General features: G+C 37.5%; 1 protein-coding gene across 2 annotated transcripts; it reads left to right on the top strand.

Moving 5' to 3' along the window:
• The first annotated feature begins 10858 nt into the window (after window positions 1-10858).
• On the top strand, window positions 10859-21164 carry LOC135219545 (uncharacterized). Of its 2 annotated transcripts, none has more exons than XM_064256398.1 (7): window positions 10859-10961; window positions 11441-11542; window positions 13229-13495; window positions 14385-14645; window positions 18638-18847; window positions 20145-20234; window positions 20820-21164. In XM_064256398.1, exons 1-7 carry the CDS (start codon window positions 10874-10876, stop codon window positions 20987-20989), a joined length of 1188 nt encoding a protein of 395 aa, XP_064112468.1. In that variant the 5' UTR covers window positions 10859-10873; the 3' UTR covers window positions 20990-21164. The 2 variants fall into 2 exon arrangements, with proteins under 2 accessions (XP_064112468.1, XP_064112469.1); XM_064256399.1 differs by having other exon boundaries at window positions 10905-10927.
• The last annotated feature ends 894 nt before the right edge of the window (window positions 21165-22058 follow it).

The following is a 22058-nucleotide window of genomic DNA, read 5'->3' as shown; positions in this document are numbered from 1 at the left end:
TTGAATATAGTATCTAGGTCAAGGGCCAAGCACTGGGACCTATGAGGTCATTCAGCGCTAAAACGGTAAAAGGGTTGAAAGGTGTAACAGGAGGAAGACCTCAAAGCAGTTGCTCAATGAGGCAATTGTTAGGAGAGGGTGGAAAGTAAGAGGGAAGAGAGAAAAAATAAAAGGAGGTACAGTAAAAGTAATGAAAGGGGTGGCAGCTAGGGGCCGAAGGCTTGCTGTAAAGAACCTGAAGTAATGCCTACAGTGCACCACATGAGGGTGCACTGACGGCACTATCCCCGTACGGAAATTTCCGCATAAAGAAAAATTGAAGGTTTTTATACGAACATATTGTTCAAGTGGCCTCGTTGTGTCAGTTCTAAAGGAAAATATCACACGACTGACTTCCAGTTTTCAAAATTTGGCCCCAGAGAAGGAACTGGAATCCTCTAAGTGCTTCATGTAAGATTCAGACTGTTTTCTGCTCAAAATGCAGCTTACTATGAAACTGTTTGCATGGCTATCTTAAATTTGATTAAAGAATGATCTTCGGCCAAGAATTATACTCTCCACTGTCAAGAAATAATGCGCCTAGAGCGTTTCAAGAACTTTTACAGATTTTCTTCTCTCGTTTTTATTTATTTATTTATTTATTATCTATATTTTGCTGTATTGTATATCCCGGTTCCAAAAACAGAATGAAAAAGGAAAAAATGCATAAGGGATTACAATGAAAAAACACTTTATAGTGCAAAATCCATAAGGGATTACAAAGGAAAAACACTTTATAATGCAAAATCCATAAGGGATTTCAAAGAAAAAACATTTTATGGCGCAAAATCCATAAGGGATTACAAAGAAAAAACACTTTATAGTGCAAAATCCATAAGGGATTACAAAGAAAAAAAACTATAGCGCAAAATCCATAAGGGATTACAAAGAAAAAACACTTTATAGCGCAAAATCCATAAGGGATTACAAAGAAAAAACTTTTATAGCGCAAAATCCATAAGGGATTACAAAGAAAAAAAACTTTATAGCGCAAAATCCATAAGGGATTACAAAGAAAAAACACTTTATAGCGCAAAATCCATAAGGGATTACAAAGAAAAAAACTTTATAGCGCAAAATCCATAAGGGAATACAAAGAAAAAACACTTTATAGCGCAAAATCCATAAGGGATTACAAAGAAAAAACATGTTATAGCGCAAAATACATAAGGGATTACAAAGAAAAAACACTTTATGGCGCAAAATCCATAAGGGATTACAAAGAAAAAAAACTTTAAAGCGCAAAATCCATAAGGGATTACAAAGAAAAAACACTTTTAGTGCAAAATCCATAAGGGATTACAAAGAAAAAACACTTTATAGCGCAAAATCCAAAAGGGATTACAAAGAAAAAACACTTTATAGTGCAAAATCCATAAGGGATTGCAAAGAAAAAATACTTTATAGTGCAAAATCCCTAAGGAATTACAAAGAAAAACACTTTATAGAGCAAAATCCATAAGGGATTAAAAAAAAAACACTTTATAGTGGAAAATCCATAAGGGATTACAAAGAAAAACACTTTATAGTGCAAAATCCATAAGGGATTACAAAAAAACACTTTATAGTGGAAAATCCATAAGGGATTACAAAGAAAAAACACTTTATAGTGCAAAATCCATAAGGGATTACAAAGAAAAAACACTTTATAGTGCAAAATCCATAAGGGATTACAAAGAAAAACACTTTATAGTGCAAAATCTTGCAAAGTACAGCACAACAACAAGCAACACAGACCAGAACGCGTATAAGGGAAAGTCCTCTATAATGACTGGCACTGGCTGTGATATAATACATAACTTTTCCATCCTATTGATTACTACACAAAGGTCGTTCATCAGGGCTGATACGGTACTCAGATGTATTAAAAAAAAATTGGTGAAATTTCAGGGGAAGCTTCCTAACTATTTCTTGCGACGAAACCAGCGCACAAAAAGCTGAAATAGAAACTGAACTGATCAATTTGGTAAGTTGCAGTCACAAACGTTGGCTATTTGGGCAGTAGTTTTCTGGATGGGGGATTCCAAAGAAAAGAAATTATTTGAGAGCAGTGTTGAATATTTTTGGCTGGCATTGTTTTTTTTTTATATATTCACTATATTCAGCTGCAGATAATTGCTCAAGCTAGAACAATACGATTCGCAAATATTAACACCCAGGGCTTTAACGATAGTCCCACCTGACAATACTATGCTAGAACAATAAGATTTTGCCAGATGTTAACACCCAGGGGTTAAACTATAATCCAAACTGCAATACTAGCTAGAACATGAAGATTCGCAGATGTTAACACCCAAGCTTTAAACGATAGTCCACCTGACAATACTATTGCTAGAACATAAGAATTTGCAGATGTTACCCCAGGGCTTTAACTATAATCCCAACTGACAATACTAAGCTAGAACAATAAGATTCGATAATATCAACCAGGCTTTAACGATAGTCCCACCTGACAATACTAAGCTAGACAATAAGATTTTGCATATGTTAACACCCCGGGTTTTTAAACGATAATCCCCCAACTGACAATACTAAGCCTGGAAAATAAGATTTCGCAGTGTAACACCCAGGGCTTTACGGATAGTCCCCACCTGACAATTACTATGCTTAGAACAATAAGATTCCCAGATATTAAAACCCAGGGCTTTAACGATAATCCCCAACTGACAATACTAAGCTTAGAACAATAAGGTTCGCCGATGTTTTACCACCCCAGAGAAGCTTTTAAAGATATCCCACCGACAATACTATGCTAAACAATAAGATTTGCAGATGTTTAACAGCCAGGGGCTTTAACGTATCCCAAACTGACAATACTAAGCTAAAAACAATAAGAATTTGCAGATTTTAACACCCGGGCTTAAATATAATCACAACTGACAATACTAAGCTGAACAATAAAGATTCGCAGAGTTAACACCCCAGGGGGCTTTAAAACGATAGGTCCCCACCGACAATACTATGCTAGAACAATAAGATTTGCAGATGTTAACACCCAGGGGTTAAACGATAATCCCAACTGACAATACTAAGCTAAAACAATAAGATTCGCTGATGTTAACACCCAGGCCTTTAATGATAATCCCAACTGACAATACTATGCTAGAACAATAAGATTCGCAGATGTTAACACCCAGGCCTTTAACGATAGTCCCACCTGACAATACTAAGCTAGAACAATACGATTCGCAGATGTTAACACCCAGGGCTTTAACGATAATCCCAACTGACAATACTAAGCTAGAACAATAAGATTTGCAGATGTTAACACCCAGAGCTTTAACGATAGTCCCACCTGAAAATACTATGCTAGAACTATAAGATTTGCAGATGTTAACACCCAGGGCTTTAACGATAATCCCAACTGACAATACTAAGCTAGAACAATAAGATTCGCAGATGTTAACACCCACAGCTTTAACGATAGTCCCACCTGACAATACTATGCTAGAACAATAAGATTTGCAGATGTTAACACCCAGGGCTTTAACGATAATCCCAACTGACAATACTAAGCTAAAACAATAAGATTTGCAGATGTTAACACCCAGGGGTTAAACGATAATCACAACTGACAATACTAAGCTAGAACAATAAGATTCGCAGATGTTAACACCCAGAGCTTTAACGATAGTCCCACCTGACAATACTATGCTAGAACAATAAGATTTGCAGATGTTAACACCCAGGGGTTAAACGATAATCCCAACTGACAATACTAAGCTAAAACAATAAGATTCGCAGATGTTAACACCCAGGGCTTTAATGATAATCCCAATTGACAATACTAAGCTAGAACAATAAGATTCGCAGATGTTAACACCCAGGGCTTTAACGATAATCCCAACTGACAATACTAAGCTAAAACAATAAGATTTGCAGATGTTAACACCCAGGGGTTAAACGATAATCCCAACTGACAATACTAAGCTAAAACAATAAGATTTGCAGATGTTAACACCCAGGGCTTTAACGATAGTCCCAACTGACAATACTATGCTAGAACAATCAGATTCGCAGATGTTAACACCCAGGGCTTTAATGATAATCCCAACTGACAATACTATGTTAGAACAATAAGATTCACAGATGTTAACACCCAGAGCTTTAACGATAGTCCCACCTGACAATACTATGCTAGAACAATAAGATTTGCAGATGTTAACACCCAGGGGTTAAACGATAATCCCAACTGACAATACTAAGCTAAAACAATAAGATTTGCAGATGTTAACACCAAAGGCTTCAACGCTAGTCCCAACTGACAATACTATGCTAGGACAATAAGATTCGCATATGTTAACACCCAGGGCTTTAATGATAATCTCAACTGACAATACTAAGCTAAAATAATAAGATTCGCAGATGTTAACACCCAGGGCTTTAACGATAGTCCCAACTGACAATACTAAGCTAGAACAATAAGATTCACAGATGTTAACACCCAGGGCTTTAATGATAGTCCCAACTGACAATACTATGCTAGAACAATAATATTCGCAGATGTTGACACCCAGGGCTTTAACGATAATCCCAACTGACAATACTATGATAGAACAATAAGATTCACAGATGTTAACACCCAGGGCTTTAATGATAATCCCAACGGACAATACTAAGCTAAAATAATAAGATTCGCAGATGTTAACACCCAGGGCTTTAATGATAATCCCAACTGACAATACTAAGCTAGAACAATAAGATTTGCTGATGTTAACACCCAGGGCTTTAATGATAATCACAACTGACAATACTAAGCTAGAACAATAAGATTCGCAGATGTTAACACCCAGGGCTTTAACGATAATCCCAACTGACAATACTAAGCTAAAACAATAAGATTCGCAGATGTTAACACCCAGGGCTTTAATGATAATACCAACTGACAATACTAAGCTAGAACAATAAGATTCACAGATGTTAACACCCAGGGCTTTAACGATAATCCCAACTGACAATACTATGATAGAACAATAAGATTCGCACATGTTAACACCCAGGGTTTTAACGATAATCCCAACTGACAATACTATGATAGAACAATAAGATTCGCAGATGTTAACACCCAGGGCTTTAACGATAATCCCAAATGACAATACTAAGCTAGAACAATAAGATTCGCAGATGTTAGCACCCAGGGCTTTAACATAATCCCAACTGACAATACTATGATGGAACAATAAGATTCACAGATGATAACACCCAGGGCTATAACGATAATCCCAACTGACAATACTATGATAGAACAATAAGATTCGCACATGTTAACACCCAGGGCTTTAACGATAATCCCAACTGACAATACTAAGCTAAAACAATAAGATTCGCAGATGTTAACACCCAGGGCTTTAACGATAATCCCAACTGACAATACTATGATGGAACAATAAGATTCGCAGATGTTAACACCCAGGGCTTTAACGATAATCCCAACTGACAATACTATGATAGAACAATAAGATTCGCACATGTTAACACCCAGGGCTTTAACGATAATCCCAACTGACAATACTAAGCTAGAACAATAAGATTCGCCGATGTTAACACCCAGGGCTTTAACAATAACCCCAACTGACAATACTATGATAGAACAATAAGATTCGCAGATGTTAACACCCAGGGCTTTAACGATAATCCCAACTGACAATACTATGATAGAACAATAAGATTTGCAGATGTTAACACCCAGGGCTTTAACGATAATCCCAACGGACAATACTAAGCTAGAACAATAAGATTCGCAGATGTTAACACCCAGGGCTTTAACGATAATCCCAACAGACAATACTAAGCTAAAATAATAAAATTCGCAGATGTTAACACCCAGGGGTTAAACGATAATGCAAACTGACGATACTAAGCTAAAACAATAACATTCGCAGATGTTAACACCCAAGGGTTAAACGATAATCCAAACTGACAATACTAAGCTAGAACAATAAGATTCGCAGATGTTAACACCCAGGGGTTAAATGATAATCCCAACTGACAATACTAACGATAATCCTAACTGACAATACTAAGCTAAAATAATAAGATTCGCAGATGTTAACACCCAGGGCTTTAACGATAATCCCAACTGACAATACTAAGCTAGAACAATACGATTCGCAGATGTTAACACCCAGGGGTTAAACGATAATCCCAACTGACAATACTAAGCTAGAACAATAAGATTCGCAGATGTTAACACCCAGGGCTTTAACGATAATCCCAACTGACAATACTAAGCTAGAACAATAAGATTCGCAGATGTTAACACCCAGGGGTTAAACGATAACCCCAACTGACAATACTAAGCTAGAACAATAAGATTCGCAGATGTTAACACCCAGGGCTTTAACGATAATCCCAACTGACAATACTAAGCTAGAACAATAAGATTTGCAGTTGTTAACACCCAGGGTTTTTAACCGAATAATCCAACTGGGACCTTTAACTAAGCTAAACAATACCCGAGTTTGCAATGGTTAACACCCAGGGGGTTAAACGATATCCCAACTGACAATACTAACCTAGAACAATAAGATTCGGAGATGTTAACACCCCAGGGCTTTAACGTATCCCACTGGACAATTAACTAACCCTAAGGAACAAGAAGATTCGGCAAGGATTTTAACACCCAGGGCTTTAATTGAAATACCAACTGACAATACTAAGCTAGACAATAAGATTTGCAGATGTTAAAACCATGGCTTTTAACGATAATCACCAACTGAACAATACAAGCTTTATGATAGAACAATAAGATTCGCAGATGTTAACATCCCAAACCAGGGCTTTAACGAATAATTCCGCAACATACAATATTAAGCTAAGAATAATAAGATTCACAGATGTTAACACCCAGGGCTTTAATGATAATCCCAACTGACAATACTAAGCTAGAACAATAAGATTCGCAGATGTTAACACCCAGGGCTTTAACGATAATCCCAACTGACAATACTAAGCTAGAACAATAAGATTCGCAGATGTTAACACCCAGGGCTTTAACGATAATCCCAACTGACAATACTAAGCTAGAACAATAAGATTCGCAGATGTTAACACATCCAGGGCTTTAACGATAATCCTAACTGACAATACTAAGCTAGAACAATAAGATTTGCAGATGTTAACATCCAGGGCTTTAATGATAATCCCAACTGACAATACTAAGCTAGAACAATAAGATTCGCAGATGTTAACACCCAGGGCTTTAACGATAATCCCAACTGACAATACTAAGCTAGAACAATAAGATTCGCAGATGTTAACACCCAGGGGTACTAAGCTAAAACAATAAGATTCGCAGATGTTAACACCCAGGGCTTTAATGATAATCCCAACTGACAATACTAAGCTAGAACAATAAGATTCGCAGATGTTATCACCCAGGGCTTTAACGATAATCCCAACTGACAATACTAAGCTAAAACAATAAGATTTGCAGACGTTAACACCCAGGGGTTAAACGATAATCCCAACAGACATTACTAAGCTAGAACAATAAGATTCGCAGACGTTAACAACCAAGGGCTTAACGATAATCTCAAAAGACGACACTAAGCTATAGCAACAAGATCTGCAAACATAAACTTTTGAGAAACAAATCCACTGTTATGTAACTGTACATAATATATTCAAAGATAAAACTTTAACGATAGCTTCTGGTCATCTGTTCGGTTCCCCTTTTCAATCTGACTCGTTGATGTAGAATCCAACCAAGTAAACATAAAAGGAAACAAAATAAACGACTTGTTTATGAACTAAGGAGCCGGTCGTCAAGCATAGGTCAGGCAATGCCGTCGTTTTCTGATGAAAGACCCGGGTGCCAGTCGTCTGGAACGTCTAATTGGTCCTTGTTGAATGCAGTCGTTGTGATGGTCTTCTTCAAGAGCATAGGAGAAGGCGCCAGCAGCATCGGTTATCGGAAGTAACCGATTTACCAGAACGGGAGAAAGAGAGGCAACTGCAGCATCAGATGTAGCCAAAGAGACAAAACAATCATAAATGACCTTTATCATGAAAACCTTTAATATATTTCTTGGAAATAGGATTATTCGTGAATTTATTTCCTGTGTAAAAGATTTATTGCTTTCCATACATAAACCAATATCCATCACCGCACCTTCCGCTATACTCTGTTTTATTCCATCTGTCCGTCCGCCTGTGGTGTTTGCGCATGGTAACACTAAGTCCCAGGCTTTAAATAATATCCTATTTCGAATATTAACGGTGTAATTCGCATACAGTAAATTATTAAAACATTTTTCAGTTGCAAATGTACATCCAGATATTTTTATTTACCTAAAACTTACACATAGCGTCACTATTTAAAGCCCGGGACGCAGTGTTACCATGCGAAAACACCACAGGCGGATGGACAGATGGAAAAAAATAGAGTAGAGTCTTCTTCTGCCAATCAATATCGACTTCTAAAATTGACTTCAGATTGTGCCCAATTTAAGCGCCAATCGAGCTTGAGACTGCGACAAACCAACACACTGTTTTCCTCATGCAACTGGTCTGCTCTTCTGTGTTCCCCGAATTCTTTCTCGTGGGCCTCCCTCTACCACTTTCCCCAAAATATTCAGTCATATCCTGAACAGGGAATTTCATAAACACAAACATGTTTATTGTGATTCTGTGTACTATTGTTGTGTATAAGAAGTCTTTTAATGTTGTTATTCTAATTATAAACTATATTTTATCGCCATGATTTTTGTTTAGTTTTACTTATTCTGTTTAAGTGGGGATTAAAAGGGAGTGCAAGACAATCCGTCATTTTCTTTTGTCGTGTTCTTTTGAGGAATCTATGTAGAGTATTCTTATGGCTTTTTAAAAGCGTACTTAATAAAATGTTCAGAGAACAGTTCTTGAAAACATCTTCGATGTGTTTAAGTTCTCCGTCAATGAAGTCGAGGGCGCAAATTTTCAAAGCTCTCAAAACACAACTGACCAGTGAGTTGCAATGCGGAAAACAGTGTTAGTATGTCGCAGTCTTAATTAAGCTCGATTGCCGCATAAATTGGGCAGAATCTGAAGTCAATTTTAGAGGTAAAGATATTGGCATAAGAAGACAAGTGGAAGGTGCGGCGATAGATAGTGGTTTATCTATGGAAGGCAATAAATCATTTACACAGGAAGACAGATTCACCAATAATTTTATTTCCAAGAAATATATTGAAAGTTTTAAGAGTTAAGACCAATATGGTAGCTTTTTCTCTTTCGCTACATCTGATGCTACAATTGCCTCTCTCTCTCCAGTTCAGGTCACTTTTGGTAACCGATGTTGCCGGCACCTCCTATGCTGTTGAAGGCCATCAAAACGACCGCAAGCAGCAAGGACCAATTACGATAAGCTAGAACAATGACATTCGCGAACATAAATATTAACGAACGAGGGTTCAACGATAAACAAAATAGACGATATTAACTAGAACAATAAGACGTGCAAACATAATCATTAACAACCTAGGGTTTAACGATAATCACAGTAGACGATACTAAGCTAGAACAAGGCGATAATAAACTAAAACAATAAGATTCGAAAACATAAACATTAACAACTGAAGGTTTAACGATAATCACGATAGATGGTGCTAAATGATAAGAGTATTCCGCAAAAAACATATAAATATGAACTAGGAATGAAAATGCTATATTCGTCATAACAATTCATCATGATATTTGGCGGGGCTATGGGACAAACGTTTCATTTATAAGCTTACGCTGTATAGGCCTTCAGCCTATGTATGCTAATATGTATAACTGAAGTATCTATTTGCTTTTCCTTCTTCGGTAACTTATACACTTCTGTGGCTCACAGAAATGTCGGTTAACTTGACCTCTCTTACTACTGCAATTCTCTCTAGTTCCTTAATAAATTGATTATTTTACTTTTCTTCGGCCACAAATGTTTCCCTCTCGAACTCTCTCCCTTTGGCTTTCAGATCATCAGTCTCTTTTCCTACCTAACCGCGTTTTGATAACGACAACTTTTGCATTGCCTTCACTCTCATTACTGATGCAATTTTATTTGCTCCTACGACCTATACTGCTCCCTTAAGGGAATCTGTTCAGTCCTCCCCTCCCCTCCTCTCCTCTCTGTCTTCTCACAAGTTTTTCTCCTCGAAGACCGATTCTCCTCGACTTGAATCCAGGCCTTAAAATCAGCTTCAAAATTTTCGTATCGAATCGACGAATATTTCTTATACCAACACCTTGTCCCATCTGAAGACAAACAAAATAATGAAATTTTTTGTCTTCTAAAAACACAGTAGGAGTCCTCCTAAAATCATGTTATGAAATAAATGACTGAATATTATCTGATTTTAGATATATCGTTGGCATGCATTTCCAATTTTTTGTCTTTCTTTCACCAAAGACTTAACCCCCCACCCAGGTGGAGGATAAGCGTGTATTCCAACATATGCAATTCTGTGAAAATCAATACTTGAGGAATCACCTTATCTTTCCAATGTCTTGCCGAAATCCGTACGTTTGTTGCAATACGTCACACGAGATATCAAACACCGTTTAGATATTATTACATATTATAATTGCAGCTTAAGGACTCATCGGCACTGAGCTTATCTCTTATAAACAGAGCCACGTCAAATAATTCAAAATAACACTACATCATCCTCTGGCACCCAGCGAAAGAAAAAAAATAAAGCCCACAACTTAACATATATATTTTAAATTTTTTGCAATCAGCACAATTTTTTGAGAGTGTCTTTGAAAAAACCTATAAAATAGGAGACGTTTCTCAAACTCTTGTATTGCTGTTGTTAACTCTTGAAGGTACGTTTGCCTTTACGTCTTCTTTATTGATTTATAAAAGCTTATGGCGACTTTCCACATGATGTCATTCATGCATGAATACTTTGGGCATAAATGGGTGAGAAACCATCTGTGCTTGTCCATAAAGAAAAGTGGGTATACACGCACGAGGACACATATAAACACTCACATCTTAAGGGTACCCAAGCACGCTTGATTGCTTTTATATGTTTATGTTGAATACATTTACGTATACATACATCTACACAATATATATATATATATATATATATATATATATATATATATATATATATATATATATATATATATATATATATATATATATATATATATTATATATATGATATATATATATATATATATATATATATATATATATATATATATATATATATATATATATATATATATAAACATAAATACGTGTATGTACAGGTAAATGTATTCATGTAACAGAGAATATTAGCAAGAAAAAGTGCATCGGTACCCTCGAGTTCTACTGTACTTTCTATAGCGGCTGTCCACATTACTAAATCTGCGAATTTTCTTCATGTTTCTCTGCGGAATATTAAACAAATTATATACATAAATCCATATTTAATTCCAGTTCATAAAACTGGCCACCTTTCCCATCTCGGCAGAAGAGCAGAAGCCAAAGGCAAAACAACAATGGGTCATCAGTTGCTGCATCTCCTCCTGTCGATTGCTGGTAAGTACAGGGCAATCCTTTCTAGTTTTACACTTTAGAAACTTTTTGTAAGCAACCTGAGTGCCAGGTGCAATGTAGACAGATGAATCAACACAAAGGGTCGTTGTCACAAATTCAGAACGAAAAGCTGCTGTCTCTTGGACAACCAACTCTTTTCTCTCGCTCGTCGTCAATTAAGGAAACCAGAATGCGTAATAATTTTCTTAATGAAAACTTAAATAAAATGACAATAAAATGATACTTTTATATATATATACATATATATATATATATATATTATATATATATATGATATATATATATATATATATATAGAATATTTACATACTAGCTGACCAAATCCGGTGCTGCCCGGGAAAACTCTTGAAAGACAACCAGTGAACTCACTCTCACTCACTCTGTCTCTTTCCAACTCGCCCTCACCCTTCGCCTCTTTCTCCTCCCCAACATCCCCTCCACTCTCTCTCCCCTCCTCTCCTCACTGTCTCCCTTTCCTGTTAAGATATTTGCTTTAATTAAATTGCCCAGCATTTTTGACATTTTACATTTCATCCCTTCTCAGCCCCATTCATATTAGGGCTGAACTTTTTTTTTAAATAGTCATCTCAGTCACCTCGAAAACTATGGATTAGACACTAATATCTGTCGTTTTCTGTTTATTTTTACATGTCCCCCCCTTCCCATACCCACCCTCTGTGGTGCCAGTGATGTTTTTACACCCACAGTATTCTTTTTCTGACAGTAAGTCATATGTATACCAAAAAAGAGGTATGGTAAGCCTGTCGAGTTTATTTAGTTACTGAGTCTAAGAGCAGAACCAGACCGGTTTCCGTGACGCCTTTCCAACCCCCGAACACCTTTGGTGTCCTTAGGTGGTGGTGATGTCTTACCCCACCCAATATTCATTTCTAGTAATAAGTCATACATACAAATATAATATATAAACTAAATATTATTATATATATATAATTTATTCATATATATATATATATTATATATATATTATATAAATATTATATCCATTGATTTATTGCCAAATGCAATTCTGTAATTGTTTTAATCTTAAATGGGAAAATTTTTGCACATATATACTGAAGAAGTTGCAGAAGAATGACCTTATATCGAATGTATAAACGAACAAAATTGAAACAGCTTCGTTTATCTTGGAACAACCTGTTACAAGTGTTATGTCTCTCTGAACAATCAGTGACAATAATTTCAGTCTTGAGCATTACAGCAATGTCTAAGGGATATGAACCGGGGCAGGACATGGATGGTAGTGGAGATAAATCTGTTGTATGAAGCTTTTTGTAGGAGACAGAAAGTAAGCTCCAATTTCAGACAACATGACATGTTGCTTCTCAAGGCGGACTGGGTCACTGCGATTAAAGATACCTTAAAGATAATTCTATATAACACTTCTTACTGAGACCTGGGTTGCAGATATCATATTAAGCAAAATCGGTGATAGTGTAAGAAGCTTCCTGATGATGAATTTTTGTCTTGAACTACACCGTACAGAACTGCTTAAAAGGACATGACTATATTAACCAATATTTAAAAATATAGAGTATAACACTATCTGTAAAAAGCTACTTGACAGGGGTACTGGTAATAGCCATTTGTCATAAGAGTATACTTTCACTAGACAATAATTGCTAAGAGATCATAATCTTGTATCAACAGTGGTGGCAACGGATTCTCTACCCTCGTCAAATGAAGGAACGAACGCGCAAATTCTGGAGAAAAATGCGAGAAATGATCCCGTTCAGAACGAGACGCTCTGTCCCAATATGTTCACGCCAGTAGGGAACACGTGTCTTTCTTTCATCTTTTTAGTGCAAGATATCCGCGCCGCAAGCAAGCAGTTGTGCCATTCCCTTGGGGGTGAATTGGCGGCTATCAAAACTGCAACTCAGCTCCAACATATCATGGAAGAAATTGAACGAAGAGGTATGTCTGTGTTTGGTTGTGCATCATACTTTTTACTGTTTACTTGTCGTACTACCCACTCTTAGACTTTTCCAAGTGCTTCGATTGCCAACTCCAGGACATTATTATCCAAATGAAGGAAAGGGACTAGCCTTTCTGGACAAATAATTGTATATGTACTTTCAGTGACTGGGGGATGTTGGCCATCACATGCCTATGGCTAAAAGCCTAAAAGAATACTGACGACAAAACTTCGCGTTGAAAATAGTTCTACATTACAACTATCTTCGACGCGAGGCTTCGTCGTCAGCATATACTTGCTTTGTCTTCTAAGTTACAAATGTCACGGTTACCAGAGACAAAAATTTTGCAAGCTGATGACCAATTATTCATTAATATTCCGATACTATATATAATCAGTCATTCAAGTCTATTCCTTGTCCTGTGTTATTCTTGTTTCTGAACTAACTCCACCATGTTAGCTTTTAAAGGAAAGCAGTGGAAAAAGTAAATTTTATCATAAGATAGTAACTTTTCGTAATTATGTCTAAGCCACAACTATTGATGACGTGTTATGATCATCATACCTTTTCGATGAGTGAGGATATTTTCTCTGAAGCTTCTTTACAGTTTCTTTAGTGCCTTGAGAATACAAAGAAATGAAGAATAATTAACATTTTACGTGGACGAAACTATCTAAAATAATAATTATTAATTAATTAATTATATTAATTAATAATAATAATAATAATAATAATAATAATAATAATAATACTATTTTAATAATCATATAATTATTATTATTATTATTATTATTATTCATTATTATATTATTATTTATTAATTATTATTATATACATTTTCCCAGTTTGAGTTAGCAATGATTTATTTTCGGGATTGAATCTTGCAGAACTCGCCCATGTGAACTTCTGGATTGATGGAGCTTTCGATGGAACATCTTGGAACTTCACAAACGAAGAGCCTGTCCCAATGGGAACGCCCTTCTGGTACGCCACTGAAACCAAAGCCAGCCCAAAGAACGACTCCACCCTCAGCTGTGTGAGCATCACCTCAGACTCCGGTTTCTTGATGAACGACGTGTCCTGCGAGGAGAAATACTCGCCCCTTTGTGAGCATGAGCCTCTTGCGTTTAACCAGCCTGAAGATCAAGGTAGGATAATTTCCTGTCTTCTTATAATAATCAAACAGTTGTTGATCAAATGGGAGGACAAAGTAAATGAAAGGATTGGTGTAAACTTCAGTAAAGGGAAAAATGTCTGTGTATGTATTTTGTCAAGTAGATATGAGTATACTGTAATATAAATATAGACAGATTTCTTTGAAAAAAGTCCTTTCTGGATTCTTGGTCAAGACGTCTTTGCATTCCTCTAGCAATGACAATACCTGGTCCTTCAGCTACTTGACATCTTCGTTCTGCAGTCTAAGTTCCACCCAGCCCACATCCAGAATTACTTGGTCCTCGTTGATATATTCTTAGATGACAGACGTATTCAAGCATCATTCTCCTCCAACAGCTGCTGGTGCTTGTAGTCCATTGATTAACCACCACTTTGTCTTCACAAGATGTTCTCCACTGCAATATCAGCTCATTTGCCTCTGTTTGTAGTAACACCTACACTTTCAGTCCCACCTTGAACCGACAGTCTCTGGTCATCTTCCTATAGTAAAGCCTCTGGCATACCTATGTTGCATACAAATTCTTTCTTGCTAATAAACTGGTGTCTTCCCAGTAATTCCTCGGCTCCAGTATACTCTAGAAGGTACTTCACAGTCTTCAGTCCATAATTCCTGGAGAATCAACATTGGTCCTCTAGCAGTTATCCCATGCAGGAGGCCTAACGATGAAAATCCAGTGTTCAACGCACCACCTCTCAATATGCAAACAGGAACACTGGCAAATACCACTCCGAATACCTTGGTCTCTCCTGGCACATCTTCATTGCAGATTTTAGCGCACTATTGATCCTTTCACATTACACATTGGATCTCAGATTATATGAAGTCATAAACAGCTACTAGGTGCTCCAGACAGCTCACCTTCATCACTTTGGAAGAACATGTAAACTGGGTACAACTGTTGCTGATCATCTATTTCCTTGGGAAATCCTACACTGCTAAAAACTTTGCGCAATGCCTCCACTACTAACTAGGTTTCTATTCTACGAAGTGTTACTGCCTATGGATACCTTGTAGCAAAGTTTACCACCACGAAGATGCAACTGTTACCCTTCTCTAACACTGGCGATATACGTAGGTCCAGTTGGGTCTACTGCTAGCCTCTTGAATGTCTCTTCCATTATGCAAAACCTGGTGTTGTCTACAACCACTCCTGTCTAGTTAAAAGTGCTGGTTATGTGGTTGACAGACTTCTTAGCTCCAAGATGACCAGTGACAATGGGCTAAGAGGCCAGCTTCATCACTTGGGTATGATATATCCCTAGCGCTTCTCTAGTCACATTGCCTTAAAAAACGCAATATACTATTTCATTCATAACCTTAACCTTAAAGTCCTTCCCCCTTTGCCCTGTATTCTGCATCAGTCTTGGCTCTCGATAACTGTTTGGCTAGGCTAGGACCCCATTGCTAGGCTTCTTTCAGATATTATGCTCCTACTTTTGGGATGCTGGAAGCTACAACCAGGGACCTGTTACTTCATTTCTCCTGCTGGACTTGGCCTCTAATCACAACCTTCTGCAAATCTTTCCCTGCATTATTTTCTTCTGGCTCTTCACTTTAGTTGTCTGTCCCTACAGCTTTCTCAACCATCTCACCTTCAGCTCTGACCAATTTCTCAAGGCTGTTCATGCCTAGAATACTTACGAGAATTTGGTTGTAAATAAAGTTATTTGTGCACACAGTATGTAACTCTCCCTCCTAATATGTAGTGTTCACATAAAACTTTGCAACTGGATACCTACAGATACTCCTATCATTTAGTGCACAAACCAATTCCTTTGCAGCCATTTGGTACTCATACCACATAATTATGCACAATTGCACTTGTACCTACTACCATATCTCTGTACAGATACCCTCTCTTTGTGTTCTGTTCATACTCTTCACTGAGGAATTAGTGGTAATTTGGCTACATCTGCCAGTTTCAGCCTAACATTTTCAACAGCCATCCAGCTGGCCTACTTTGAAATCCTCACAAACCAAGATGGTGATCACCTCCCTCGGTTCTTATACTAGTGTAGCACTGATTGCCTTTAGTTTGAACTTTTTCTGGTCCTTACGCTTTACAAGCACACAATTCTCGTTTAGATGTTTGGGTTGATGGCATACAAAGCTCAGGCTTCTTCTGCTTGGCCTTAATCCTAAAGGTTACACAGTCTCTGGGTATTAGGAAACACACAGCAACTAACTTTACGTTTTGTACATCTGCTTCTGTCTGTCACTGATTTTCATCATTCCACTAATCTTACACTCTGAGCCTCTAAGTACCTCTCCAGGAGATTCACCATCTCACCATTTTTCTTGGAAGAAGAATGCCATCTCAATGGAATATGCCTAACACTGTTCCTGGTGAGTAAATCAGCAAAATCAGCAAACTCCTTGCTACATTCATCAATTTCTCCCCTCTGCTGAAATATCTGTAGTCCTCCTACAGAATGCAGTCTCATCCTGTCATGGCCTAGTCTCAGAACTTTTTCTATAGCCCCACCCCTCTTTTGTCATCTCATATCTCTTTACTAATGTTCTTTTCAGTTTATCATACCGCAGGGCTTCAACAAAAGATGTATTACAGAAAACTTACAAACCTTACCTGTTACTAGTAGGATTGCAAAAACAGCCCACTCATCCCTAGGCTAGCCTTGGCTCTCTATAAATCTCTTATATCTTTCAATGGGTGCCCATGTCTTCTGTTTCTCATCAGATATGGACAAATTGGGCTTCTATTTAGGCCTACTTTGGCCCTTAGGTGTTGTTGGCGGATGTCCATGTACCCGATGCTTTTAAGCATCTCCTTTCAGTGCTTCTCTTTCTCTCTGCCAGTTTGCACAGACTAAATGTTGCTGTTCAATTACCTAATCCCTCACTTCTTTTCCCTCCAGTCCCGTTTCAAGGGCCAATTCGACAAGCTTTTGAAGTTCTTGTCTCCATTTTCACTTTCCTGTTGCTCACTTTGTATACAAACACAAAGAAAAGAATCACACCAGATTACATTCATCAACTAACCCTGACAAGGTCACCAAATTGTTGCAATATATGATAAAATGTGTATACAAATTTATAGTAGTTCATGGTGGGAGTGGCATAGTGGGATTAAAGCACTTACTAAGAGATTAAACTGTGAAATGAATCCACTGTACTCGGCGAGACGTGCTTTCAATTTTTACTGCATGTGGCCTGGCGTAGATTTGGCTAACACACTTCTCTGTCTTGGAACAGCTTCCTTCTCAGGTTTCACTAAAATCAATTCCTCTGAACGAAGCTGTGGGTTTTTCTTTCTATATAAGACGGCAAAGGGGGATGTGAGGTAGACTGCGCTCTATTGGTCTGCTCTCTCTCTCTCTCTGCTGTTCATCTGTCTATCTCGTGCCTTAACCACAAACATACACACATATGGTGTCTTCAGCCTCATTTGAACATTCAAACCTATTCTTTGCGATACCACTAGGCTACTTCGAACTATTTATCTATATTTACTTTACACAAGGATGGTAGGTCTAGAAATGTTCTGACCGACTCGGGCAGTCTGGAAATATCTTGAACAAGAAGTTATGTAAAATCTCTGAGAAAATCATCATTAACATGTTTCAACTGAAATACAAATCAATAAAATTTTCTTAAAACCTTACGAACTGACTTTCTTGAAAACTAAACTACTGTACGTACGAGATTAAGATATACTTTGCTAATGAATCTCGAACTTAAGAGAAATTTACAGACTAATTTTTTCATTCGGTTCTAAAATAGAAAAAAGTGCTACAGGAAGCATGCTAAAATATGGATAATGGCATAAATTTATATATATATATATAGATATATATATAATATATATATATATATATATATATATATATATATATATCTATATATATATATATATATATATATAATATAATTTTTGTGTGAAACGTGGACTCACGCGCGTATTTTTCAAAGTAAATTTTTAAATGTCAATTTTATATCCAACAGAAATGGTAAAGGACCTAGAGTCTGGGAGCATCAGTTGCCCCCCATTTTTTGTTGATTTCTCCGGCAACTGTATAGCATTCATTACTTGGTTTAGTGCCTCTTGGACTACAGCTACGGAGACGTGCGTCCTCTTCGCTCCCGAATCATCGCTTTTCTTACCCACAGACATCGAGCTGCTACGAACTATTTATCTATACTTACACGCGGAAGGTAAGTAGTGGGGTGACCTTGCGCTTACAGATTTTATTTTCTTTTTTACCACTTGGCTACACGCCCCCTCTTAGCATTGTCCCTATGACCCCTCCTGCTTTATGAAACATCTATCAGCCTTCTTTATATCAATGTAGTCTTCAACTATTCAAATGGGATTTCCGCGTTGGAGTTATATTCTTAAAAGTTGAATTGCTTAGTAGATGCTCGAGTCTGTATATGACTGAGGTTTGCTGCTTCTGTATTTCTTTGCATTCTGTTGTACTCATGAGTCTAGACGGTGTGGAAAACGCATCAGTTGGAAATAGCAAGTTTAATTTCCAGAACAGCAAAAACGTCTTAGTCTCACTGAAGTAACTAGATATTGCGGTAGATATCTTGTGCATGTACTCGTAAATCGTTATGCATATTCTACACAACTATTAGTGTTACACTGAATTGAACTGAATATAGGATTTAGGTCAAAAGCCAAGCACTGGGACCTATGAGGTCATTTAATGCTGGAACGGAAATTAACGGTAAAAGGTTTGAGAGGCGTAACAAGAGGAAAACCTCAAAGCAGTTGCACCATGAATCAATTGTTAGGAGAGGGTGGAAAATAAGATGGCAGAAGGAGAATATGAATGGAGGAACATTAAAAGGAACGAAAGGGGTTACAGCTAGGAGCCGCAGGCACGTTGCAAAGAAACCGCATGAGGTGCACTGGCGGCACTATCCCCCCCAGGCACTACCCCCCCCCCCCATCCCACGGGAATTGCTACACTGAAGAACGACAATTTTAAAACGTTGGTTTGTCACTTAAGGAGTGTGCGTCATTTCCGTACAGTTACAGAAATACCATCATCTATGAAGTACTTGAAATTTTATACCCCAATTTCAGCTTTGACTGTTCGGTAATGAACCCTGCCAGGCAACGTAGTAAGATGGCTAACATTGAGTCAAAATAAAATTTAATTCCTAATATTGCCAATATGTTATGAGTAAAATGTGGGATGTCAATATGAAATTTATGACCGTCAATATTGTTGTTTGTTATTCAGTTTATAAAACCGTTACGGAGCTATATTTTGATTTGGATACTATTAAAGGCCTTCCCTTTAATAAATTTCACGGTACTTTGCAATGAAACCAGATTTTATAAACTCCCCAATACTACTCGCCTAAATCCTTCTGTTAGAAAGAGACAACAAAATAAGAGTCTCGGCAAAATATAGCCCGACGCCACCTTGGAATGGGACGACGCACTTCACTCGAAGAACTATCGACTCTGCATTCCTTCACGTTCTCATGTTTTCAGGAATTGATGGCAGCAGCTTCTGGATAGCAGCATCAGACAATGGTCACGAGGGCGTGTGGGAGGACACCGAGGGGAATATAATAGAAATAAGTAAGTTTGAGATGAATGACTCCATAGATTCTGATCGCACTCGCCGTTTGCCTTGCTCCTGGTCTGCGATCTCCAATAACTCCAAAAATGAAAGCAGAGCTTCATCTTATGATATTGGTGCGAGCATTCGCTAGAGGGAAGGAGAAAGGAGCGAGCATAACCCACCACCAGTCCCAACAAAAATAACGAGAATAAACGGGCCTTTAGTTACTAGAGAACATACGTCAGTTCCGCCGACATAAGTTCACTACTTAAGGTCCGTTCATTCTCAATATTTATTCATTTGATCGGTCTTGGATCTGGATCGCAGCGTCATCTTTGCGCTTGGTCCTAGCCAACCCCTCATCGCGTCAGAATCTATTTTGCAAATGAACAACAGATCTAAGCCCGGATGGTATTCGAGATCTCATACACTGAGATCAGGTGCACAAGGTAGTTTCCTGAAAATCCTGTTCTAATTTTCCTTGGCATCCTGCAACCAGATGTACATAACAAGTTCGGTCAAAATATAACTATATTTCAGGAGAGATAATGAGAAGAGGCGCGATCTGCTCTATCCTAATCTGCTTTTTGATCACTTTCCAGAAGCACCGTTTTGGGGAAACAGTGACAAAGAAGGATTCACTTTGGAACCCGATGGCAACTCCACAGAAAACTGTCTAGCGCTGACGGCCGAAGGTCAACACTATTTCAGGGACAAAGACTGTAATTTATCTTACAATTTATTATGCACATCACCACCGATGATTAGCTAAATAGACTCATTTCATTCATCTCAATCTTGTATTTTTCATAATTTGCTACAGTGTAAGTTGTATCAGAATTGTTTACTAATTAATGAGCATACTCCTGTACCTATATGTTTCGGTTTTGACAGTTAATGGGGTCGGGGCGAAATATCGCAGTCTAACAAATAAAGAAATGTAGTTAGCAGCTTATTTTCCTTCCTTACTCTGAGTAGAGGCCTATGAAGGATAAAACAAAGATGATGAGATACCTATATCAGTGAGACCGGCAGAGACGAGTTAAATTTCATTTGTATGAAATAACATTCGTTTCATAATGAAGTATGTAACCATGTTTTGATTTATGAAACAGTTTACGAATATTCCATTAAAGATCATGAAATCCTAAGGAGTCTGCAACAATGAAGTACATAAGCATTCATAAGCGGAGTTCACGGCTCAAAATAGAAAATATTTCCTTTACATGTGATTAAAGACAGATTGAAAATGCATGTATATATCGTAACGTTTTTTCAACAAGTACAGTGACTCTTGACCTACGATCTCATCAAAGTGAAAGAGATTAAACGATATTTGTAGCTTAATATATGGCACCCTTATGGACATTTTATATAAATAATTTAAAGTTTAAAGAAAAGTCTGTGATTATAAGATTTCCATAATTTTAATAGGTAAATGATTTTCTTTGAATAAACGAGCTGTTTCCATTATTGCACTAAGTAATTGAGAAACATTGCATTTTTCTTTCTGCATTTGTAACACTATACACAACGTTCATGGGAATTGTGCCTTGCTGAAAACGTTGAGTAGTGCCTCTGCTACCAGCTTGGTTTCTATTCTAGAAGTGTTACTACTTCTGCGTACCTTATAGCAAAGTCTACCACCGTTAGCATGTACCTGTTGCCCTTCTCCAGCATTGGCAATATAGGGCCAATCAGGTCTATGGCTCTCTTGAAAGGGCTCTTCCATCAATGGAATCTTGTATGCGCAGCTCTTGGTGAAGCTTTCTGGCAAATGTCCTAAGACCTGCCAAACCTGGTGACATCCGTTGGCCAATTTAAACTGCTGATTATACAGT

This window comes from Macrobrachium nipponense, chromosome 1 (assembly GCF_015104395.2).
Source record: "Macrobrachium nipponense isolate FS-2020 chromosome 1, ASM1510439v2, whole genome shotgun sequence".
Classification (NCBI taxonomy): Eukaryota; Metazoa; Arthropoda; class Malacostraca; order Decapoda; family Palaemonidae; genus Macrobrachium; species Macrobrachium nipponense.
Note: the sequence above shows the minus strand (reverse complement) of the source record. Positions and strands in the feature narration are given on the sequence as shown.

Coding starts and splice junctions, on each gene's coding strand:
- LOC135219545 (XM_064256398.1), top strand. CDS start 10,874: ATGGCGACTTTCCACATGATGTCATTCATGCATGAATACTTTGGGCAT. Junction 14,646..18,637: donor TAACCAGCCTGAAGATCAAG/GTAGGATAATTT, acceptor TATATCCAACAG/AAATGGTAAAGGACCTAGAG. Junction 20,235..20,819: donor GGGGAATATAATAGAAATAA/GTAAGTTTGAGA, acceptor ATCACTTTCCAG/AAGCACCGTTTTGGGGAAAC.